Source organism: Argentina silus (genome assembly GCF_951799395.1).
Source record: "Argentina silus genome assembly, chromosome: 2".
In the NCBI taxonomy this organism is placed as follows: domain Eukaryota; kingdom Metazoa; phylum Chordata; class Actinopteri; order Argentiniformes; family Argentinidae; genus Argentina; species Argentina silus.
Window position 1 is genome coordinate 19,381,065 of NC_139656.1, and position 23,842 is coordinate 19,404,906.

A 23,842-nucleotide genomic window follows, 5' to 3' on the forward strand; every position below is an offset into this window, starting at 1 on the left:
GGCCTCTCCGTGTCTCTGATATGATGGCCTGTGTGTTGGACATTGTGAGTCACTGTTAATGAGTTGGACAGTGGGTCGAATAGTATTTGATTTCTTCAAATACAGTAGGTGAAGTACAATAGTACCAATGGAATAGTCTCAAAAGTGCAAAACCTGTCCACTCAGTGTGCTAATATCAATCACATCTTAAATTAATGAGAAGAAAACACAATTTTGACCTAGGTTTGTTACAGAGGATGTTACTGTGTATATGAAATACTAGGATGAGTTGGGGTTGAGGAGGAAAGTTGGGAGTTGGGAGGACCGGAGGACTCAAGAAACATCCCATCATATTTTCCAACCATCATCAGCAGGCAGCCAGACAGCTCCTGGTATCCTCAGTTACACTGTGAACTGGGGCCGGATGACTGTGAACCTAGACCTAAACTACTCTACAGCAGAGCGAATCCCAGAGGACCATATCTGAGGGACAATGTCATTTTGAATTGCTGAAAAGATGTTAACAATTACTTCACAAACAAGGACTTCACAAACAAGATTAGATTAGACATTATGATCATATTTTAATCTTACTTTGTACAAAGATTTATTACATTGCTTTAAAACAAACCAACATATTGGCCAATTTCCCCAAATGATATTTAAAAAAAAATCTATCCCTCTTTTAATTCTAAATGTTGATTATTTCGTATTGAATGATGTGTAAGGATGGAGGTAAAACAGCTATACTGTAGTGAACAGTGAAATGTGATACTCCAGTACGTTGATACATGTTTTTCATAACTTGTGTCTGTAGCATATCAAAACTAATTATGCAAAATGTAGTTCTAAATTGAACTGTTGAAGTGGAGTCTGATCTGAAGAACTGGTGCAGGGCTGTAGTTTGCCTAAATGAACACTGGGAGACAGTACAATATTACAAATGCAGAGCCCAGGCAAGACCATAACATCGAAACCTGTGCTTTTGCAGAGAATAGATTTTCTCCTGCTTAACCTTCAGACAGTGTGGTCATATAAGGTCATAAACATTTAGTTTATAGTTTATGTTAACATACTTAGGTTTAATAGGATCAAATCAAATGTGCTCAATACAATCTACAATTACTCTTTAATATTCTGTAAACGCATAAGGAACAGATAATTTTCTCTTAACAGCACCATTAAAAACCTAGCTATTTTACTGTTTTGCTATTGTCAGAGGACAAGCATTTATTTTTTGCCAGTATGTTTTTGTTGGTCATCCAACATGAATAACCTACAAATCTAGACCAAATATATCAAACAAAAAACAATACAAAAGCAAAACTTTGACATGGCTATAGTGTAGAACAATCATGAGCCACCACTTCCAAAGGGTAAATACTGAGGGCCAAAATGTGGTAAGCATTCCCAGGGGATATCCCTTTTCCTGTCCGGGCTACACAGCTATGACAAACTACAATACAGAGTTTAGAGGTCTCCTATGTCTGGCCACCCTGGTCATTCATATCCACAGACTATCTGACTGACCCACCTGTTTCCTACGTCTCGGACGACCTTTCTGTGTTTGCTGCCTGGCAGACATGGAGATAAATACAACGGGCAGGGAATGGCCTGTTCCTGGGGGCTGCAGGGCACACACACACACACACACACACACACACACACACACACACACACACACACACACACACACACACACACAAAAGCGTGTGTGTCCATGCTCAGGAACGCACACCCAGGGACTGAAACACAATTCCATTGTCTTCCTTTATCCATGGTTTTAATTGTTACAACTAATGATGCTTTCTCATTTCATTGAGTTTTTGATTGAAGTGCCACAGTGGAACGAGGAAACGGAACCAAGACCCTCATGCTGTTATTACAACTACACAAATTAACACGGTTGAGGAGATATCCAATATGGCAGCCCCATTTGTACATGTCTGCATTGTTTTAAATAGACAGCTGGAGATGTCTTAAATTATCTCTCCTCTAATTACCCCTGCAAGACAAATTCCTCACTGCAGAACGCATGCGACATGAACATACTGACGCGGGGTTGTGGTTCCTGTCGAATTAATGAGACAGCGGGATCAATTATTAACCATCAGGCCCTGATGCTCCTTTAAATATGTTGTCACATCAGCAATGTCCCTAGGCACCGCACATGCACCATGGTACCACACCCCAGCCCAGAGGATTGACACATCAAAAACGCACAGCGTGGACTTAGTTGTCACTAGCATCAGATCTGGAGAGAAAATACCTGAGGGGAGAAGTCCTAATGCTGCCACACACTGTTGTTTCAGCCTCAGCGAACTACAGGAGGGAAAGACTGAGACAAGGGACCAGGAGTAATGGAGAGTTCCTATTATAGACCACCAGGGGCCCATGGGCAGACTAAAGTTTATACCTAATTCAGACCACCAGGCAGACTAAAGTTTATACCTAATTCACTGTCTACACCACAAGGTCCATATATAAATCCTTTGAGTTGAAAATGAAAATGAAAATGCCACTTATAGTTCATCTGAGAGTAAAGATCTGCTTATGAGAGTAAGAATCTATTATGGAAATGTAAGGTACGCTCTTCTGAGAAAAATCTGCATTGTAAAATTTAAATCTGGTATTTTTCTCATACCGTACATATGAACATAAATGCATTGATATATATAGAAATATGAAATTAGATCGACTTATACCATGCTGAATAAATCAGTTCTATATCGCATATCATCATGTCTTGTAACTGTCTTATGTTTATTATTATACATACAAATACAATTATATTAAAACATAACACATATCATCATATAACCAGTGCAGATCACCTCTCCACAGCTGAGATGTGGTGAGCTTGGTGGCATATAATGGCTTTCGTGAAATCACCTGAGTGGGTGCTACACATTACTATATAAATGCAATGAATGAATGAATGAATGAATGAATTAATTAATTAATTAATTAATTAATTAGACGTTTCCAGTCCGAGTGCAGGAGGTTGAATTGCCTACTGGGAGGAACATACTGTATGAAGCTTGGCTCGGGTCTGAAAAAAATACATACAGTACTGTATGTGCATGCATGGGCCATCTGCCTCTATTTACTTAAGGACAAGCACTCCCAATAAGAGTATTAGATGCTTGCAAAGGGCTTCTGACGTAGACTAATTGATTTGATTTAATCTCCCCAAGGAGGAGTGCAAGACAGTGACTGGAGCCTGGACAAGTGAAGGTCATGCAAACAAATGAATTGTCTTCCTTGCTATAACCTCTATTTGTATCATTTTGTTATCTTCCAAGTATACCTTTTTGATTTTCCCTCCATAAAACCTAACCCTCCCTCCATAAACATATCACGCTCACCTTCAACCCTCAATACAACTGGGTTACATACTGTAGATAGTGCTATTCATCTTTACAATAATGGTGTGTTTCTTTATCAGATGGCAGTGCTGCATTGGGGGCGGGAGTGTTACGTAAACCAACAGGCAGATATACTGCACACTCCATCCCTCGCTCTCTGTCCTTCCCCTCTCTCGCCGACCGGAATGTAGCTTCCACTTCAGTGCTTTCTCAGAGTGCAATCAGATGGACTCATGGTTTTTAAGTCTCTCTCTTTCTCTTCACTCACACTCTCATATTGTGAGATTGCTAATCATCATCATCATCATCATCATCATCATCATCATCATCATCACGCACACACACACACACATCCATACTGTATGTATGAAATGTATCACATATTACTACTTAAAAATTCATTATTTGTCTCAAAAGGTAAAATCGTTCCTGTGTTTGTTCTGTATAATGTTCAACAGGTAAATCCATACATCAAAGAAAACATTGTTTGTGGTGTCTGTACTGAGATTGTAGATCAGATGGAGGCTGTGTGTGTGTGTGTGTGTGTGTGTGTGTGTGTGTGTGTGTGTGTGTGTGTGTGTGTGTGTGTGTGTGTGTGTGTATGTATGTATAGTGTACCATTGCCTCTCATGTGGCTCTCCACATGGCCACCACAGCAGCAGCAGGTCAGCAGGAGGGCAGGGCATGTCATTGCAGTGAGGTGTCCTTCCTTAACTCCAAAAGTTCATCCTAATCAGGGTCCATATCAGTCAAGTAAACATAAATTGGGGAAAGAAAATATACAATATATAGCTTTTCTCCTCTGTCCTCACTTAGGAAACAATACAGTCCTCAGATGACACGAGGACACAGTTATCTGGGGTTACTGAAATGCTATGGTCCTATTGCCACACTGTACAGTAGCAATATCTGACTGTAGGTTAAATACTTTTTTTGCATTGCCTTAATACTTTTTTGTCATGCTGTTTTTTTGCCTATAGTATTCAGACACACAAACACTCACTGAGTGTGTTTGACAGCATCAGTTTTGAGCAGCCCCTCATCAGTCCTGATTAGTGCCTTTCTATACAATACCTGTTACATGATGTTATATTGCACTTTTCATGACCAATCATAAATGTTTTCTTGACACGTGTGCCTGAATCAGGAAAATCCATATGTGCCGTGATGTGTAGACTTGTGGTAGGATTTATGGTATCTGAGATATCTATTGATTGCACATATATGTTCAGCTGATAGTTGTGTTATGTGGTGATTATTCAAAGAGAATTCATAGGACTTTCTATTAAGGATTTCAATAGCAGCCATGTTATCATTGCCATGTTTGCAAGCCGTGCAGTTAGAATTGCACTTCATTGTCCAAATTGAGACTGCACAGATATGCTGCCCCCGCCTGTTCGCCTCGTTTGAATTCTAGTCTGATTCAATTTTGAAGTGAAACAAGCCCACTGACTAGCATTAACAGCTGCTGGGGCCTGTTCAGAAGGTTGGAACATTCAGATAGAAATGTACTGTATAGAACAGACATGAGTGTCTGATAGCTGGACAAGTTCTATAAATTGCAGAATGTTTCATGGAATGTTGGTTAGAGAACACAATTATGTGGTGCCTTGATGATAAGCCCCTGCATCCCAATTCTCCACCCTTTTCCATGAAGTGTACACTTGTCCACTCCCCAACATGGATTTAAAAGAATAGGACTGGTGGGCTCTTACACCAATCATATGCACACTTCAGGGGAAAGGGTGGAGAATTTAATAGGAAAATAGGGCTCTTGAACCACAGTGACAGATAAAAGTGAAGATGTGATGTCTTCCTCACAAACCGCTAAAAACTAGCTACAGTATGACCACCATTGCCATGTCATACATACAGTACAGTACAATCTCAATTTTGACTTGTGGCCACAGGGAAGCCAGATTTAATGTGTAGCTCCAATAAAGCTCAGTGAATTAAGTCTACCTTGCTCCCCTGCAGCAAACATCAACTGCAGTAAATCTGCCAAGCTGTGTCATTGTATATCCTCATTGATGTGAACTGTTGTTGGCAATGTGAACAAAAGATTCTTAGGCTCTTTCTACTGACAAAGGATAAAACCGAAAAAACCATTTCAGTGTCCATAAATGAGGACTAATGCCTTTAGCTAATACTGGAGGTTTTTACTCAGGGGAAAAACACTGTCCCGTGCCAGAGAGGAGACCCAGGTTCGAACCCAGTCAATCACATAAACACACATAAGGAAAATATGATATTATAATCAGGTACAGTAGCATCAACAGCCCCCTCTATCCTTCTTTCACTTATGAACATATCAACTCAACAGTAAGACCCAACTATCCATGGTGACCTAATAAATGCCGAGTGCACACACAGTCAGTCAATGATGTCACCGTTTTCCTCTGGAATGGCATGTTTTGCTGAAAGTATCCTTTCAGGCTAAGTAAGAGAGGCTCTTGAGGGCCGCTAGCAGTAGTTTCACAGGCTGACATACTGTATAGCGGTGTGAGCCGCAGCAACAGTGTAGAATAAATAGGGCTCACTTTGACTGACCAGCAGGCCAGTCACATCACGACTCAGTCCTGGCCTTATCACAGACTGTCGTTTTACCTATGTACAGTCACAAACTAAATGCCAGATCATGACTGTGACCTTGTATCGATCCTATCTCTCTGCCTCTGAATTTGTCAACATTAATTAAAGCTGCTCCTCTGACAAACACTGTGACATCCCACACAAAGACAACCCCTGTTACCTGAACAAACTCAAAGCGAGAAGGATACAAGCATTTATGGAAAGTGATATTGAGATAAGCTATTTGACCACAGCAGAAAACAGTGCCACTCGAATACATGTTGACAAGTAAATAAGAAAATAATTGCAGTGTGTTTATGATGCTGAATTATGTCTGTATTCAAAGAACATGTGTTATGCTCCTGTGTATTTTTCCTATAAGGAGTCAAATAAGGTACAATTGATGAAGTGGCTCTCTTTCGATTTCCCTTCTTCTCAAGGTTACAATCAGAGTCACTTTGTCACAGAGGGAAGTTATTGATCCTAACAGATAGGATTTACCAAGGCTTTGATGTGCTTTACTTGTTCTTGATTATAGCCTACATGTTTTGCCTGGGCATGAGTCATTCACACTTCATTCATTTTACAACAACTCTACACTATCAAGTTTAAATGGACACCCTGTCCTTGTCATTTACAGTCTAACAACAAACAGAAATGTGGAGGTGTCAATCATCACATACAAAATAATATCTCATGCTGAGGTATTTATCAGCCCACCAATTCGAGCAGTTCCTCTGCTTTTTGCTAATACATCATATTACCAGTAGAAGTCGCCAACACTCCTATGATTTAATAATTCTGATGCTATCCCACAATATCCACTGCTTTATATTTAGACTGCAGTGTATGCCTACTGGAAAATTATATGTTGTAAGGAAAGCTAAATTATTTTCCTTGTTCAATTACAACGACTTTATATATAATTGTCTTTATTAACATATGCTATAGGCCTACATAGCCTTTTCAATAGCTCGTTTCGTATTCGAGGTTTTCGGCTGAAGGAATGACATTCCAGCAGCATACTTTCTTTTATTATTAGTCTCCTACAGGTGTGACCACAAAAGAAACAATGAACTGGAGTAATATAGGTCCTGAGGTTATACAATTGTTCTACTCTCAAGTCGTATTCATCATAAGCATGGTATTTAATTATTTAAAAAATACTGATAGTGGCTTTATGCAGGCCTATCAGTTGCAAATTACGTGGATGCCAGTGGATAGTTAATAGCCTACTGATATTGGATTTTCACCTGCATGTGATTTTGCACGGTTTGTGTAAACAAACAGCAATGTTGGCAGGACTGCCGCTGCTTGCCTTTCAAATTAAATATAGCCTAATGTGTGTCATCTAATATGCCAGATAACTGAGATGAACACTGAATACGCCCGCACTACAGTACCACCGGGACAGAGATGCAGAGTCAGACAGTGTTTGAATTTAGGGCTATGGGAGGCATGGTGATAAAAACCCGATGTCGACAATGACATAAGAGATATTTAGAGAACTCTACTGCTGTCTTACCGGGAGTTCAGTGAGTGATATTCTTATTATGGGGTGGGCTATATATCCCGTCGACGGGACGCGCTTTTGAAAGAGAATTTGGGCCACGAAAGGTGAGGTTGATCGCTGCAGACATTTAGCCTACAGTTGATTAATGCCTTGTCTTTTTAAAACGATGATGATGTTCGTTTCATTCATGTGAGATGCTGTTTCTCTGCCGGCTTTGAGTATCCGAAACCGAAGGACAGAATACTGAGCTACTGTACCTGAATCGCATGGGGATAATTTTCTACCTGACGGTGGGTACGTATCAGCTTTCTCTCGGTATAAGCTGTTGAATTCGATTTATAACTGTGAACTGCGTAGGCTCCCAGTTTGCATGTACGTTGTTGTATTACATTGGAAGACAGCTGATATTATTTCAAACATTATTCTACAAAGGGGATGTTTTTTTCCCCTGTATTGTGTTGTGAGTAACACATTAACACATTAAGATGCTCTCATAAAATGTCTTAGTCAATATTAATTAACTTGTTAATTGCTGTCATTATCATTGCTTCAGTTCTGGGTTATGTGTTGGCTCTTGTCCAAGGAGTGCCATGAATTGATGACTGACCCAAAAGGGGCCACGTTGGGCTGTCAGAGGGCGCTTGCCCAAGATTGATGAGTATGGTGTGTGGGTACCAAGTGTTCTGCACCTGCCTAGGAGGAGAGTCAACAGAATCCAAGCAGAGCATTACATCTTTTTCCCAAACAATCCCTGAATTCATATGGCATAGTATAGCCTACATGGAACTAGTTGCCCCAGTTTAAAGGGGCAATCTGGGATTGGTTTGTCCATTTTAGACTTTTAAATTAATTATTTCTATATTGATCGTGAAGAATATAACTTATAAATGCCTCATGAGTTTAGTTGTCTAAACTGTCTTACCGAAAATATAAGCTTATTGTACTAAATTGTCTGTAAACCGTGTAATTGTAAACAACACCATATTTTGTTAAAATGTATAATACTAACACCATATTTGGTTAAAACCCTAATTTTGATCTCATGGATGGTCAGTCCTTGCATCCATAGCTCCATCTATGAATTCAGAGTGGTTACCAAAAAAGTGCCGGGGTGACCGCTTTGTTGTTGTTTGAATCCCAGATTGCCCTTTTAAAGGGACTAATCTGCATTTGGGTTTCCCATGGTACTGAGCAGCAGGAAAGCAGGTCATAGTGACCCATCTGGTTCTATTATAGTGCTCAAAATCACTGGGCATATGACGATGCTCAACTAACAGACCACATTACAATATATTGATAAGAGATTATTACAATTCCATCAATAGTTAACATGCATGTTCGTTTTTGGATAATTGATTTCGGTGTCTGTCTAATATCAGGTAGTGACATACTCAGCATGCTTGGCCTTTGATATATGAAAGAAACTTTTTAGAGTTTTCTATGGGGATAACAAATCCCAATCATGATCTCCATTTTGTCCTTAATTTGTCCATGTTATCACATCCAAATCATCATAAAGTTATTTACAGTGTTGTGAGGTTACTACCATGACAGTCATGTGTAGTCACCTATGTTCTTTTCCAGGGTTCACAGACTCTGTTCTTGGAGAGCTACTCAGTGTGCAGGCAGTTTGTTTGTGCTAGGCTGGGAGGAAAAAAATGCACACACTGTACAGTAGCTCACCAGGATGGGAGTTGGCGATCTCTGCTTTAGGCAGTAAGTAAGTAAAGCCACTACACATCTAGTGTTGTAGCCTGGCTCAGTCCCATATTTTCCCTCTGACCTGAGATGCCAAGCCGTGGCATTAGCCCCATCAGGCATGGGCACAAATGCCACAGAGGCCGTGGTGATGTGATGCCAGTAGCCAAGAGGGGAAAAAAACACACCCCAGTCACCATAAAACAAAGTTGACAGGACTCCAAAATGAGATTAATGCTGCCCCTCTCTGTTTCACTCTTCCTCCACTCCCCCCATTCCTCTCTCCAGCTCAAGCACTGCACACTGCCCTGATCTGTGGAACCTCGAACACAATTGAAGTTGGCAGGAACTATTCCAACGCCTGTGAGTTTTCTCTGGGTTTACATGATGCTCCAGTTGTTTTTCACCCTTATTGCTGGTACAGGGAAATGTACAGGCTCTCGCATGTATGTACTGTACTGTACATGGGGATTTTAATGTATGTTATGTGTCGTTAACACATATTTACATTCCTTTGATAGTAAATATGGATAGTTGGGTCTTACTATAGAGTTGATATGTTTCAGCTGGTATTTACCTGGAATTCGCAAGGTAACTATATTAACAATACAATGTTCTTTCTTCCAAGAATTCAACACAGGTCTTCACTTACAGTAACCATCTGGTTCAAAATGATACACTGTGGTGCCTGTTAATAAATCTAAAATACACCAAAAAAGTAATTATGTGTAATTATTACATAATTAAAATGTTTCCAAGTAAATACCAGATAAATAACAGACTGTAAAATGAAGTGTAACCGGCATGCCTAAGGTAAAGTATAGGTGTCAGCCTGTGTTCTGTTACCTGAGTGTGGAATCTTAAGACATTAATGGAGCTTTTACTGTACATTAGGACTGGGTTCCACTGCAGTCTTTTTTAGGGTCTAAGCACTGGTGTTATTTTTGGGAAATTGTGATTCTTGGGACTTGGGGTGAGCAGGAAAGAGCAAACTACTAAATCACAAAATATCCCCTTGTCCCCAAGTCAAGGTAGGTCCACTGTGCATGCCGCACCTCACATGAATACAAACGCACACACACACACACACACGCACGCACGCACACACACACACACGCACACACACACACACACACGCACACACACACACACGCACACACCAATACACTAAGTATTTCACCTACAGTACAGGGCTACTGTATTACTCTATAACAAATGCAGGACAAATCTACATTTTGAGATTACTAGCATTTGGTAATCTGGACAATTTGGACAATGTGGACAATGCTGAAATTTGGACAATTTCAGCATTTACTTTTAGTTAGAAATCCAGTGTGGCACTCAAACCCAAAACATGTGAATGAAAGGGAACAAAGTGCAACGTGAAGAGAGAGAGGTCCCGGTATCGACCCTGTAAAGACTGATGAACATGGGGCAGTGTAGGCGGCCCCACCACACACACACACACACACACACACACACACACACACACACACACACACACACACACACTCTCTTTCTCTCTCTCTCACGCACACACATGTGTCTGCCTATGGCTATATAAACAACAGGGATGCTGTCACTCTCACATCACTCACTTCTCTATCCTCTTCTCCTCTTCTCTCTCTCCCTCTCTCCTCTATCTCTTCTCTTTGCCCTTCCAGATCAGGACATCGTCCGTCTGTGCAGAAAAGAGGAGCTCAAGTTCAGCACCTGCCTCATTAACTGGCTGAAATGTTACTATAAGAAGGACTGTGGAAGGGAGTACATGTTGATGAAATTGATCTGCTCAAGTAAGGGAAACATTAATTCATTTTTCGAATCTGTTATCTTTCAGTCTTTTATATCATCGTTCTGTACCGCCGATTGGTTATCCATGTTTTTCAATTTGATCAAAGACCAATTAGGTTGATCGGGGTGCTGAGAGTAATAATGTGTGTGTGTGTGTGTGTGCGTGCGTGCGTGCGTGCGTGCGTGCGTGCGTGCGTGCGTGCGTGCGTGCGTGTTGTCTAGGGTGTTGAGAGCAGAGCAGAAGACAAATATCTATTGTAACAGTTGTATTGTATTGTAATAATAATCACAGCAACATATCTCTGTCTTTAGGATGTCATGTAGAGCATCTGCCTCTGTCCTTAGTTGATGAAGTAGTGTAGCTTTAAGCTGCCGCTGGCACTTCACCCTGGATCATCCATTTAACTGACAGAAATGCATTGCCCAAGATGCGGTGTCCAGGGAACTGTAAACCATGTAAATAACCTCAGGTGTCTGAATTGTCTCATGAATGAGAACATCTTAATGAACTTTCTAATGTTGCAGGCGTAAGCATCGTTGATTGACATTACCTCCTGTAATCACTGCAGAGCTGTAAGGGAAAAACACATTCCACCATGTCAACATTAAACAAACAAACCGCCAGTTCCTTCATGAAATCGATATTACCACTTGGATATTACCACCTGTTTTCTCAAGTCTTGTCATCACATTGGTTTTGAAGCTAAAACTGGTTACCTCATTGCTTGGTCAGTTTGAAATCAGGTTTTGTTTTCCAATCATTGCCATGTACGTTGTTAGGACATTGAAGTGATGTCTTCTCCCCACATAGGCTACGGATCTGCCTCGGGGGGGAAAAGACTGCCATTTATGTAACGCTTCCATCTGTGAAATATGATCTTATTGGCAGAGTGGCTCTTTAAGCACCTTTTGCAGTGAACAGTTTGTCCCCTCAGTCATGATGCGTTTATATGTGCCGCTAATGCAGGCTGACCTTTCACTAAACTGTTTGCGGAGGGAGAAAATTGTGCCCGCAAATGGCGTGAAACCACGGTACGTCACATGGTCCCTTTTCCGGCAGGAATCCATCTCATGACTTAGGGGGAGCAGGGATTTAGTAGTGCTACATGCTCTAAACTGTAGCTATTACAGAGGGAGGGAATTATTGCACCCTCAAACCTTGCCCTTGTGTAATTCAATCGTTTACATGACCTGCCCTATATGGAACAAGTCAGAGCCACAGACCAAGACAGAAAGGAGATGTTATAATGACCAACTCTCTAGAATATTGTGGTTTAGCATGTAGTAGGCGCTTTAACATTGGACCTGATATTTAGTAAGCATTCAGATGCAAGAGCTGCTCAGTATTAACTTTCTTAACCAAAGCTAAGGCTGCAAACTGTAGCTTCCCTGACCACCAAGGCTCTCTATAAGTCATATTCATCAATCCCAGCTCTCACTCTGATCTATAATTCATAGTTCATCCCCTCACACCTGAAATGTCACAAACGCCCCAGGCTATGGTATGACTTCTGGCTGGACGGACTCCCCATTCTCGCCCCAGCTGTAAAAAATTAACAGAGTGAATAAATAGATAAAGAAGATAAAGAGGCAGGATCTTTGTAGGTTCCCATGAATGTGTGCCTATGCACATGTGTCAGACTGGGTTTGAACTCTGGTCCTCTGCTTGCCATAAGTCTGTGTTAGCCGGCTGACCTAAAGCCTAGTTTATTAGCATTGGGAGCTAGTTGAAGACTTACTTATGAGTGTGTGTGGTTCACCAAACCACCTATTTTACACACAGCCCTCTGTAAATAGCAGAGGACCTTCCTGGGTGCTTTATTGGGGAATGTCCTTATATCCTTCAACATCTGGTTAGCCAAAATGTGGTTTGCTGTTTCTATCTCAGTAGCTTACTTAGGGTTTAAGCAGAGACTATCTCAAAACATTACATCTCATATATCACATGAAAAATCTAAATGACTGGCAAAAGAGTATTCATGTTTTACACTTATGTCTTCTCTGTTGTACCAGCTGTTTTAGACTTGCTTTGCTCTTTTCATCCTCATTTATAGTGGACTTATGAAAGCACATGGCTACAGTTTATCTTCTCATACTGTAGTGGTTGTTGTGAATAGAGAATATTGTTCCTACTGTATTTGCTTTGAGAGTATTTCTGTTCTCTCTAATATGACTCTAATATGCAATAATATGCACAAGTGGTTATCTGACTAATATACAGTCAACTCCTGATAAGTGCACTTTGGATAAGTGCAAACTCTGGTTAAGGGCAATGCAGTTGCATTTATGAAGAATTAACTGTGCTTGATACAGTAGTTGAACTAATACATGTTGATGTTTGAAGACAGATCTATTGAACAGGTTACATCAAGGAGTCGTGTATAAAGTCAGTCCCTTATTTGGACTTTTTCAAAATGTATTTTCCCTCACCTTCTCTGGTTTCATGTACACATAATCTGCATTTGACACATCACATTGTGCATTGTTTGCAAAGAATAACCAACAGTCAGCACCCTGAATCTGCTACTCTGTAGCATCCCATTAGCCACCGTGCAGATACAGTATCTGCTGCAGCTCAGAAATGAAGGCAATAGGCTATGAGCTCCCATGTGAAATCTAATAATGGAGCTATTTTCATGGCTACAGCTCTGTCCTCTTCACTCTAGCACTCCTCTATTGCCTGTGTGCAGTTAAAGCTACAGTCAGTAACATTTCCAGAAATTTAAACTAATCAAATATACCTCTTGATTTGTAAGGATATAACTTGAGAATATCTTAATAAGATTAGTACAACTGTCTTACCTTATTGTAACAAATAACCTAAAGACCTATTCGATTGTTTGTTTGTTGTGACATCATGTTCAATAAGTAATGTTGTTGTCAGAGAAAGTCATCCCTTGGGCAAGAACCAATTTAGAAGTGTGATTTGCATGTGAAAATCTCATGGGATTCATTTGTGTATGCAATATTTTAGAGCACATCTTACAGAATATGACTTTAAAGACTGTTTATCCGTTATCGTAGTGATCAACCTCCAAGAACGTTACTTATACTGCTCCATACTGCTGTAGTGCCACATGGTAGTTTCCTCCCTCTTTATTTCACTAATTGTGATTGAGAAGGGAGCTGTATTGATGGGTTTGTGGTGAAGAGTTAAGGCTACAGATGGGACATTGATGCTCTATCCTTGAGAAGGGCACTTAGCCCAAACTGTTTGTGTAAATATCCAGCTGTATGCGTGGATGATATGTAAATCCCTCTGTCTCCCCCTGGATCAGGGCATCTGCTGAGCAGATAAATAATAGAAGGAGCAGCAAGCGGCTGACTAATTGGCTGCTGTGTTGCCACTTTGTCACAGACCCTCTCCTGATATGACCTTCTGTCTCTCTGTTACTGACGCCAGTCAAACCTTTCTAGCTATCAGTCCCAGGATAGTGATGGTGGGCTTGGTGCTTCCCTGGAGTGGCACCATGCTGTGCCTCTGTCAGAGTAGGGGACAGGCACTCCTCCACGCTGCTCTCCCCCCAGACCACCACTGTCAGCACTGTTACATCAACATTCATTACTCACCTTAGTATATCGCTCTGCCTGTGGACTAGCGGCTAGTCAGATGAAGCTAAACTCTGGTTTAGTTGTTTTGGTCTGCGTTTATCTGTTTGCATTTGTGTACCTGAAAAACACCCTCCAGAGGGGTGAAAATCTTTGTTTGTCACGTGGTATACCTGGCAACCTAAACATTTCAGGTGTTAGGCCTTATTTAGGATTGCAGTTCCATATGAAGGTTTGGCAAGGACATTTGGCTATATTTTGTTACTAGCAAAGCATATCTAATATTAATAATCTGACTCCAAGTAGTGTAATTATCACTATGTGCAAATAATTGTTGAGTTTGTGCTGATTTAGTGCAAGAATGGTCAAATAGACTGAATCAAATGAGGCCTTAATAATAATGCATACTTATATAATTATTACAAGGAAAATACATAGGAAATGTTTACATTCTATCCATACATTCTATCATTACACGATAGATAAAGACAGAGGGGTAGAGAGAGAGAGAGAGAGAGAGAGAGAGAGAGACAGAGAGATAGAGAAAGGACCACAGGTCACTCTTTACAGTACTACTCACAGCTCAGATGAGAACACACGCCAGGACAAAGAGAATGAATTTGTGCTCCTACTTCTGTTTTATAGACTAAAGTATTTAAATTAGGAGCTGTTTCTAAGGAGACCAATCAGAATTCAGTTTGACACCTTCCAGAGAACATCCCATAGAGCTCATAGCCATTTGTCACATCAGGGGAAGGGATCTCAAGGAATGGGTGCAGAATTGCGCCCCCCTTCAAGGTGACTCTTGAATATGCAAGACAGTGGGCGGCAAGGATCCCCCAATCCCTAATCAGCCAAATGTTGAACAGGGACAGAGCAGCTCCTTGTGTTGTCCGAAGTAAACAGCAATAATAAGAGCAGGTTCTTGTCCAACTACAGCGTTGATGTAGACACAAATGATTAAACCTTGGCTAGCCTGCCTGTTAGTTTTTTACATTTTATTTATAGCTCTGTTTCCTAATTAATTGATTTCCAGTTACCCTATTGAAAATGCCTTTTGACAATTTGGTTGTCTACATAAGAATGTATTGTCCTGTAACAAAATCAACTTAGCTGATTGTTCAAATACTGTATGGAACAAAAAAAGCAGGCTATAATAAGCTTTGTGGGCACAGCGGTGCCTCTGCTCTGACCTTACAGTAGGCTCGCAACACTATAAACTTCTATTTACCAAAAGGCAGAGTTCTCAGCCAGGCAGAGAACTCATCTTGATGACATCACGCTTCTCTAAATATAAATAAATATATATATATTTTAAAAAAGTAATCTTATTTCGGACCACAATAGTTTTATATTGATATACTTATACTTAAAACAAGGATTTTCATCTTAAAATGTTCAATTCTGACTGGAGGGGGTCTTTAAAGATGCCTGCCTTTCTATCATATTTCATATGATAAGGTAGAGGATTGATGTTTCTACACCACATGACCTAACCAGGACAATGTCTCATTGTTCCTTAGACTTTCTTGGTAATGTTATATATGGTAATATAACAAAAACATCATTCCCTTATCATAAAAATGAAAAAAAGGATTAAATGCCAAGTGAAATCTATGTCATTATTGTATTCTGTAAACCCTTCCAACGAGAACATCAGAAAGCTCTGGGCTTTGGATCATCTAAATGAGATTGGCAATTTCCCCCTGGTGTTTCCCAGTACCAGAATGGACTTACTGTGTCCACAGCACCTAATGTTTGTCCTTCTCATCAACCCTCACTCCTGATTCCATTATTTGTCAGAATTAATTTAGGTGGAATTTAAAACCATTCAAACCATTGAACTAGGCATTCAAAAATGTAATGCCTATGTGTTCCCCCCAAATCCACCACTGGTAAAATATAAATATACGTACAACCATAAAAATATTGTCTCTTCTTGTCCTCAATAAATATTTCAGACCTTGATACGTACAGTAGGAATGAGGAATAGTGATACCATTTGCAATATTGTAGGCAGTTTACCTAATTTACCATTGAGATAAAGTTTTCAGTCTATCACTGTCAGCACAAAATCATTAATTTGATTTCATGCAATATGCTTCATCAGAATAGTGTATTAAGAAATTACATTATTTATGTTAATTTTTTTCACCATATTTACAGATCAAGTTGCCAACCCTACTATTCCACTTGCATCTCAAGGTGTGATTGAACTAAGCAATTCAGGTCATGAGACCAAATGTGCACCTGTAAAAATGTCCAGAATTTAAATTATTATTTTCCACTCCAGTGCACGATATACCATTACAATACCACCCATGAAAATGCTTTGCGAAAAATACTCTCCCCCCCTTACCAATCAGACAGACACCCATATTTTTATGAATCAGAAATGGCCAATTTGACACAATTCAGTTGCATTATCCCTTCGCTCATCCCCTTATGACCATCTCTATGCATACGTATGTGTTGAGATTTAGCATAGGGGAAAGTTACCAAGATGGTTCCGCCTCAGTCCCCTCATCACTGAGAGAGGAAAAAAAGAAAGGAAATAAAAAAACAATTAAAGGCATTGCAGGTGGCCAGATAGTAGTGACAGATGTCAGGTGAATTCTCCCTGTGCCTTTTGGAAGAAAAGCTATTTTCTTTGCAATTAGTGGCCAAGCTTTTCTAATAGGATTTTTTAATTGCCATGGCAAACTGCTGTGGGGTGGAGTAAGTGAGGAGGAGGAGGAGAGAGGTAGGAAGGGAAAATGTCCTTGATGAGTGCCTCCATTCAAATCCATCAGCAAATGTTCCCCCTATATGCTTTAAAAAATACACTTTTAGGGGAAAATATTTGTCTTTGTTCAACCTTACTGTAAGTCAAAATAACCATCACATAACAAAGTCTAATAAACTGTTAATTCTAACGAACATGTGACTAACCAACAACCATCAAATAAAAATATCAATCCAACATTGCAAAAGCTACAGAGCTCCAGATTTGCATTTTGAAAACAATACTCTCACAACCGTTGTAAAACATCAGTTTGGTTAGTTTCTGACTGTTGCATAACTGTGACACAATATAAAATGCACATGGGGTTCTTTCCTAGTCTATACAAAATGGGATTACAGATGTCATACCACTGTTTCACAGCTGTGGACACAATACACTAAGGTCAGCAGTATGCCTGCTGCTTGTTCTCCTGATACTCATCCCTTACAGCAGGGCCCAGGTTTCCCTTGTACAACTGTAGCACCACCTGGGGTTCAGCTGCAGGCATGTGTGTTGGGTTTAAGGGCTATCCATATGCTTTTTAGTGGTGGTGTTATAGGGCCTCAGAGGACTGGGGGTTAGCGTAGCATAGTTTTAAACAGATTAAGAGCAGGCGCTGCCATCCCCTCATCCTCCTGTAGGCTCAGCGAGCCAGAGCCAGTGACAGTGAGAGCGAGATAAAAGCTGGCAAAACCAGCTGCAGTGGAGTCCTGCTATTGCGACCACTCCTGACCCACTAAAACCTCAGAGGTCCGGATGATGATGCAGGGCTAGGTTTAATCCCCTGTAATCTGGGTTAAATTACACGGGGAGCGTTCTCTTGAAAATGGTTTGGCCCCTCCTAAAGTACAGAATTGTATCAGAGGAAAAGTGTTAATAATGGTCTGCTGCTCAGCCAGTTTGCTCGTGTTGTAGAACTGAGGTTATCAATTGGGACAAAGCAGAATGCACAATTTAGCAACCTAAATGATGCTCTGATCTTTATGATATGATATGATATGATAGATACATGACGTATCTAGTAGCCTATGACCTTCAGTTGAGCATTTGATGTGTTCTTGATTGTAAAGTCAAGATGTATCATGTAGGCATTGATACTAGCATTGGAGGGCATGACTCTATGAAAGTCATCCACAGTTGCTTTTGCCCTATGGAGTAAGAATCATTTGTTTGCACAGCTCTTGTTAATCATTTGTCTTGGTCACGATGTTGACCCCAAAACCTAGCCCAAACCCTGCTCTGCCTCTTTTGTGTCTAGTATGACATCATGCACACCTGGTCCCTATGGGGAGCTCTATGTAGAAGGTGGATGCCACCACAGGCAGTAGTACACTCCAAACTGGTTGGATCCAGCATCAGTGCAGCTTAGTTATTCCTTCCCTGGCCTTTGGGATGCAGTTCTCTAATTTTCCTTTTCACGGATCCTGTGAAAGGATCTACTCTCCTTGTGAAGTGTCCCACCAGCCCAAGCTCTGGCAGAGCCTGGATAAGGATGTGGTGCCTGTGCTCTCAGCCTCCTCAAAGTCTTCACCGATTAGGGCGTAGAACAAATTGAGTTTGACTGACATTTGCACTTTTTCACAATTTAAAATCTTCCATGGACAGGTTTCCACTACAATTCAGCTGTCAAGTTTTGAGTGAAGCAGCTCCCTTTGCCTCAATCCATAGAGACTGATGGGTAAACATAAAATCTGGGTATTTTCAAATACTGAAGTGCCAGAGAAAGATGAGTTTTCTCTTTTGGGACTATTCCATTGGTTCCATTGTGCCAGGCAAACTCAATCAAGTGCAGCTAAATATTTGTGAATCCAGGTCTGGTAAACATGTACGGTATGCTTACGATGGGATATGAATGAAAATAAAGTCAATAAATATATATTTTTTCTTTTGAAGACAGGCAGAAAGCACAGATTGACATGGGTCAATGATTTAAATCTTACAGTATCTTAAATATGTATAATCAACAGCCACCTTGCCTAGTGAAGGGAATGACATGCTACAAAGTCAGTTCACTGACGAGAAGTATGGTTTCAAAATATCATTATTTTGTGCATACAAGCCTCAAAGATACAGTATGCTAATAGCAGTTGTATGCTTTTAGTTTGAGTTTGATTAAATGCTCCTTTAAAGCTGTCCATTTGATATTATGATCAAGCCCTCATCCTACTTAAGAGTTTGAATCGTTTTCCTCAACCATTTTCTCACTGCATCTCTGGTTACTATACGTGACTGCGGCAAGTATGGACAGACCCAGGCTGGTTTGGCCGTAGATTAGAAGAGGAAATGACTCATTTCGTCCCTAAACCCCAGGTGAGCCTCTCTAGACTCCTGAGTGATAGAGTCTGTGTTGTAGCTGACCCTCTGAGAGACCAGGACTGTCACACCTCCACCTCACTGGGGACAAACTAATCACAGTTAATTTCCTTGTTTTCACCATGGTGGCCTGGAGAGAAAGGGTCAGATGCGCTATTTTCCACACCGTTAGACTCTGGATTGGTGAGTCACGGCATACAGGATCTAAAGGCTTTTGTGGCACCAGAGCTCAGTTTCCAAGGTGCCCAGTATTAAACCTGTGGTTGATCTATCTATTATGGTGTATTTAAGTGGGGATTTTCCCAGTTTTGCCACTTATCAGAAAAGTGTCCAGTCTGGCGGAAACAGTGAAATGGATTTTAAAGTCATCTCAAACTGCTGCCAGGGAAAGAATTTCTGTGAAATATGCAAAAACCCTAATTCCTCCGACTCTAATTCCCCACACTGATGGTGAGTTTTGGGATTGGGCAGAATGGATGTAGTCTTGAAAAACCATGACATCATACACAAACCTCGTAAACAAAGGAGGGTTGGATGAGGAACAACATGTCCAAATAGTTCTAATCTGTGCCATCCCTTCTGCAGTTTATTAATAGGTGAGCCCGAATGTACAAAGATTTAAGCCTGTACCATCCAGTTTGACCCAGATATTCATTCCCCTTTTCCACAGTGTGGAACCCACATCCAATCAGATCCAACTTCTCTCTTGATGTTGTCTTTTTGTAAATGGAGTTTATCTATCCATATATTTAATGCATGTGAATATAGATCTGGTAATGCTTTATGTGATAAGAAAAATACTATATATAAAAATACTATATTGTAACGACCCTATCCTTAGCAGTGCACTCGCTTTTTAAGCAGGGGGTCCTTGGTTTGATCCCAGTTTGAGTCACATGCTATACCCCCCATTCGCTACAATATGCAGCCGCTACTTTACAGTACAACCAAGGTGCATGAAGGGAGGAGGAGACTGGATATGAAAGAGGCATTGTGAAAACCAACAGGTTTCAGCTTCACAGCCTGCATCCGGGTCAATGCTTTTTTGTGATGGTAGGAGAGGTTTGGGAGAGATTGAGGTTTTTAGCTTGTCTGTTGTTCTGTCTGTGTGGACTGACTGACTCTTTTTCTCATTGGCCTCTGGAGTGTGGAATCAGATCTCTACTATTTTGTCTCATGGCCAGAAAAGCAGCCAAGGCCCCTGCAGTATGCAGAAAATGGGTCACACACTATGTATTGAAACACACAGTTTTCTATGACAATATGACAATAAGAGAGTAATGTGAATGTGCGTGCGTGCGTGCGTGCGTGCGTGCGCGCGTGCGCGCGTGCGTGCGTGTGTTTTCATGCATTGTGCCTGTTTGCATACCAGTGTGTGTGTGTGTGTGTGTGTGTGTGTCCGTGAGTGTGCATGCAGCGTGCATATTAGCGTGCGTGTGTTTGTGTGTGTGTGTGTGGGAGTGTATATGGGTGTGTTTGCATGAGGCATGCATGCTCTCACTCCCACTGTGTATGTGTTGTCCCCTGGAGCTGTGTTGCTGTTGTGTGCTCTGGTCAGCAGCTGCCATCCAGCCTGAATCACCACAGCAATACAGGGTGACCTTGAGCTAGAGCTGAATCAGTGCATGCTAAATTAATTTCGGATGGTTGCTGTGTGGAGATGGCTGGCTGGCTGACAGAGAGACAGACAGACAGACAGACAGACAGACAGACAGACAGACAGACAGAAATACTGACTGACTGCCCAGTTCACAGGACCACTCCAGTTCCATCAGGGACCAACAGTGACATCTCAGCCCTGGAGGCTCCTCTCAACCACTCAGCACTGAATGGGAGAGGAAGAACCATCACGGCCACAATCAGATCCATTAGAACCCGTCTGTCAACTGGCTAGCCAGTAGTCTGCCACTGGTTGGATGGGGTGGATGAGGTGACGGCCCTTCACCCACTGGTCACATGCATGCAAGGAAGGGGGAGAAATGATAAGATGTTATCACGGATCTAAAGCTAGAATGTGATACCAGTGTGGCTAGCCCTGTCCATCTTAAGCCGATAGAAGACAAGACGAAACTGCCCAGTTTTAGAATGCTGCCCACCTTTAATTTGACATGTTGAATCTTGGAGACGCCGACAGGAGACATTCTAAAACTGGATAGTTAAGATCATTGAAACTGCATTCTAAAACTGTCAGGTCTTATCTCGGCTGTAACCAGCTTTAGTTGAATTGCTTGTATTTTGGTTATGTGCCTCACTGCAGGTATGTATGTAGGGCTTTGTGTGTGTGTGTGTGTGTGTGTGTGTGTGTGTGTGTGTGTGTGTGTGTGTGTGTGTGTGTGTGTGTGTGTGTGTGTGTGTGTGTGTGTGTGTGTGTGTGTGTGTGTGTGTCTAACCCTATGAACTCAACTGAAAATATACTTTGTACTTTAAATATAGTGTGGAGGTTTGTACTGTAAGTATTCGTATTGGGGTTTTATGCTCCCAGGAGTTTGGAATGGGATAAAGACGTGTGCAGCTCCTTGTGAGAGAGAAGAAAAGTTCAGGCGCATGCACAGACACACACATACACACACACACACACACACACACACACACACACACACACACACACACACACACACACCAATGTGCTGTGTCAGCTCAGGTGTCAGCTAACATCTCAAGTCTCAGTATTAACGCTCCATGGAGTCCATCCTGCTTTCCAGGTGTCAAAGCCTGCGGCGCACTGCTCATAAATTTCCCATCAGTCCCGTGTGAGTATAAGGCCCACACAGCCCACCCACCTCATGGCTGGCTGTACGGTGGGCAGCAGGCTTTGTGTCAGGGCCTGGGAACCCGGACATCCTCGCTCTCGCTCCACCATTGATTTGACATGACTACTTAATGACTACCTCAGCAGCGAGTGCAGAATCAGACCTGACGTTTGCTCGATATACCACAGGAAGCCTGCAGACTAAAGACCAGAGAGACGGTATACTGTAGCTCTTCCTTTATCAGTATCCTGGGAGAAAATAGGAAAAACATACTCTTACCATCCATGTGTGAACTAAGGTGTGTTTGAACCTACCTGTACTGGTGTTGTATGGCTGTAAATCAAATAGTTCTGGAGGACAATTTTTATGTTTTCCATTTCCCTCATGAGCCAATTAGGGACTCCTTGTATCTCCTCTCTCATGATTATTTTCCTGTGTCTCACCTCCTTCCCATCTTCACCTTTCCAAAGGATTCTACATTGCATGACAGATTTAGCTCACTCTATTTTTTGTTTTACCATATTTACCTAGGGTGTTGTCAGTTCATCCAGACATTTTAAAGTAATTGGGTAGTTATTTAGCAATGTACAGCATCTCCCAGTTAGCATTTTTTACTTAGAAACAGTAGAGAGCAGTTAGCCCACTATTTCCTCTTACAACATAATTACTATAATTGTAGTGTATGGTGTCTACATTGGAAACATACAAATATTAATGGGTTGTTTAATACAACAGTTTTACTTGGTCCATTACAATGCAAGTGAACATTGTATCCTTATTCCTCTATTTGAATGTATGTTATGAATAATAGACCTGGAGCTTTTCCTGACCATTTGACAATTAAAAAAAACACGAAGTCAGAGTTTAACTAGAGCTCAAAGTGTTTACTGATGACGTGAGGTCACATGGCCAAGAAAAACTCCTGGCCCTTAGTTATGAGATTTGGGCAGTAAAGGTGCTGTCTGTACAGGACATGTTGGATTTTAGAGAGGAAAGACACCACAGTGCTTTGTAGCTATGATCGATTTCTGCTCAATGAAGCAAGCTCTCTACCTTGCATCAAAATAATAGATTGCGGGGCATTTATAAAAGTATCAGGTGCTTTGCCACAACCCTGTCCATCATCCGGCTTCATCATACAGGGCCATTTCCTCTTTGTGTCTGTCTTTATAAGGCCTAACCTTGCCCTCTCATGGCTTTGAAGGAAGACGTTTGTGATGAGAGGAGAAACGCTGTCACCTAACAGAGACAGGGCAATCATTTCACTCCTCTCTTCCATAGTCCTCTCACTCTTCTTTATTTACGCCCCTCTTTATTTATCTCTTCACCATCATCTCTTCCCTTCTTTCGGAAATCGCGAATTACGGACTTCCGACACCTCTTTTTGTTGATAATAGAGGAAATGGTGGATGTGTCTGTGCTTGTCCCATCTGTTATCCTTACCCCTGTGTACGTACACCACAGAGATCTCTCTCTGGCAAATAGGCAATGAGTACTGTCACGTATTAATGCAAGTGAAAAATGTGTGTGTGCGTGCGTGCGTGCG

The 23,842-nt window shown here is 41.2% G+C and overlaps 1 protein-coding gene across 1 annotated transcript in view; it reads left to right on the plus strand.

The window, feature by feature from the left end:
* Positions 1-8,473: 8,473 nt before the first annotated feature.
* bean1 (brain expressed, associated with NEDD4, 1) overlaps positions 8,474-23,842 on the plus strand; it is a gene marked incomplete at both ends in the record, with an annotated part of 31,633 nt that continues 16,264 nt past the window's right edge. Inside the window, 3 exons of the mRNA XM_083665187.1 lie at positions 8,474-8,480; positions 9,418-9,492; positions 10,794-10,922. Coding sequence (XP_083521313.1) covers positions 8,474-8,480; positions 9,418-9,492; positions 10,794-10,922 — 211 coding nt within the window. The remainder of the gene's footprint in view (positions 8,481-9,417; positions 9,493-10,793; positions 10,923-23,842) is intronic.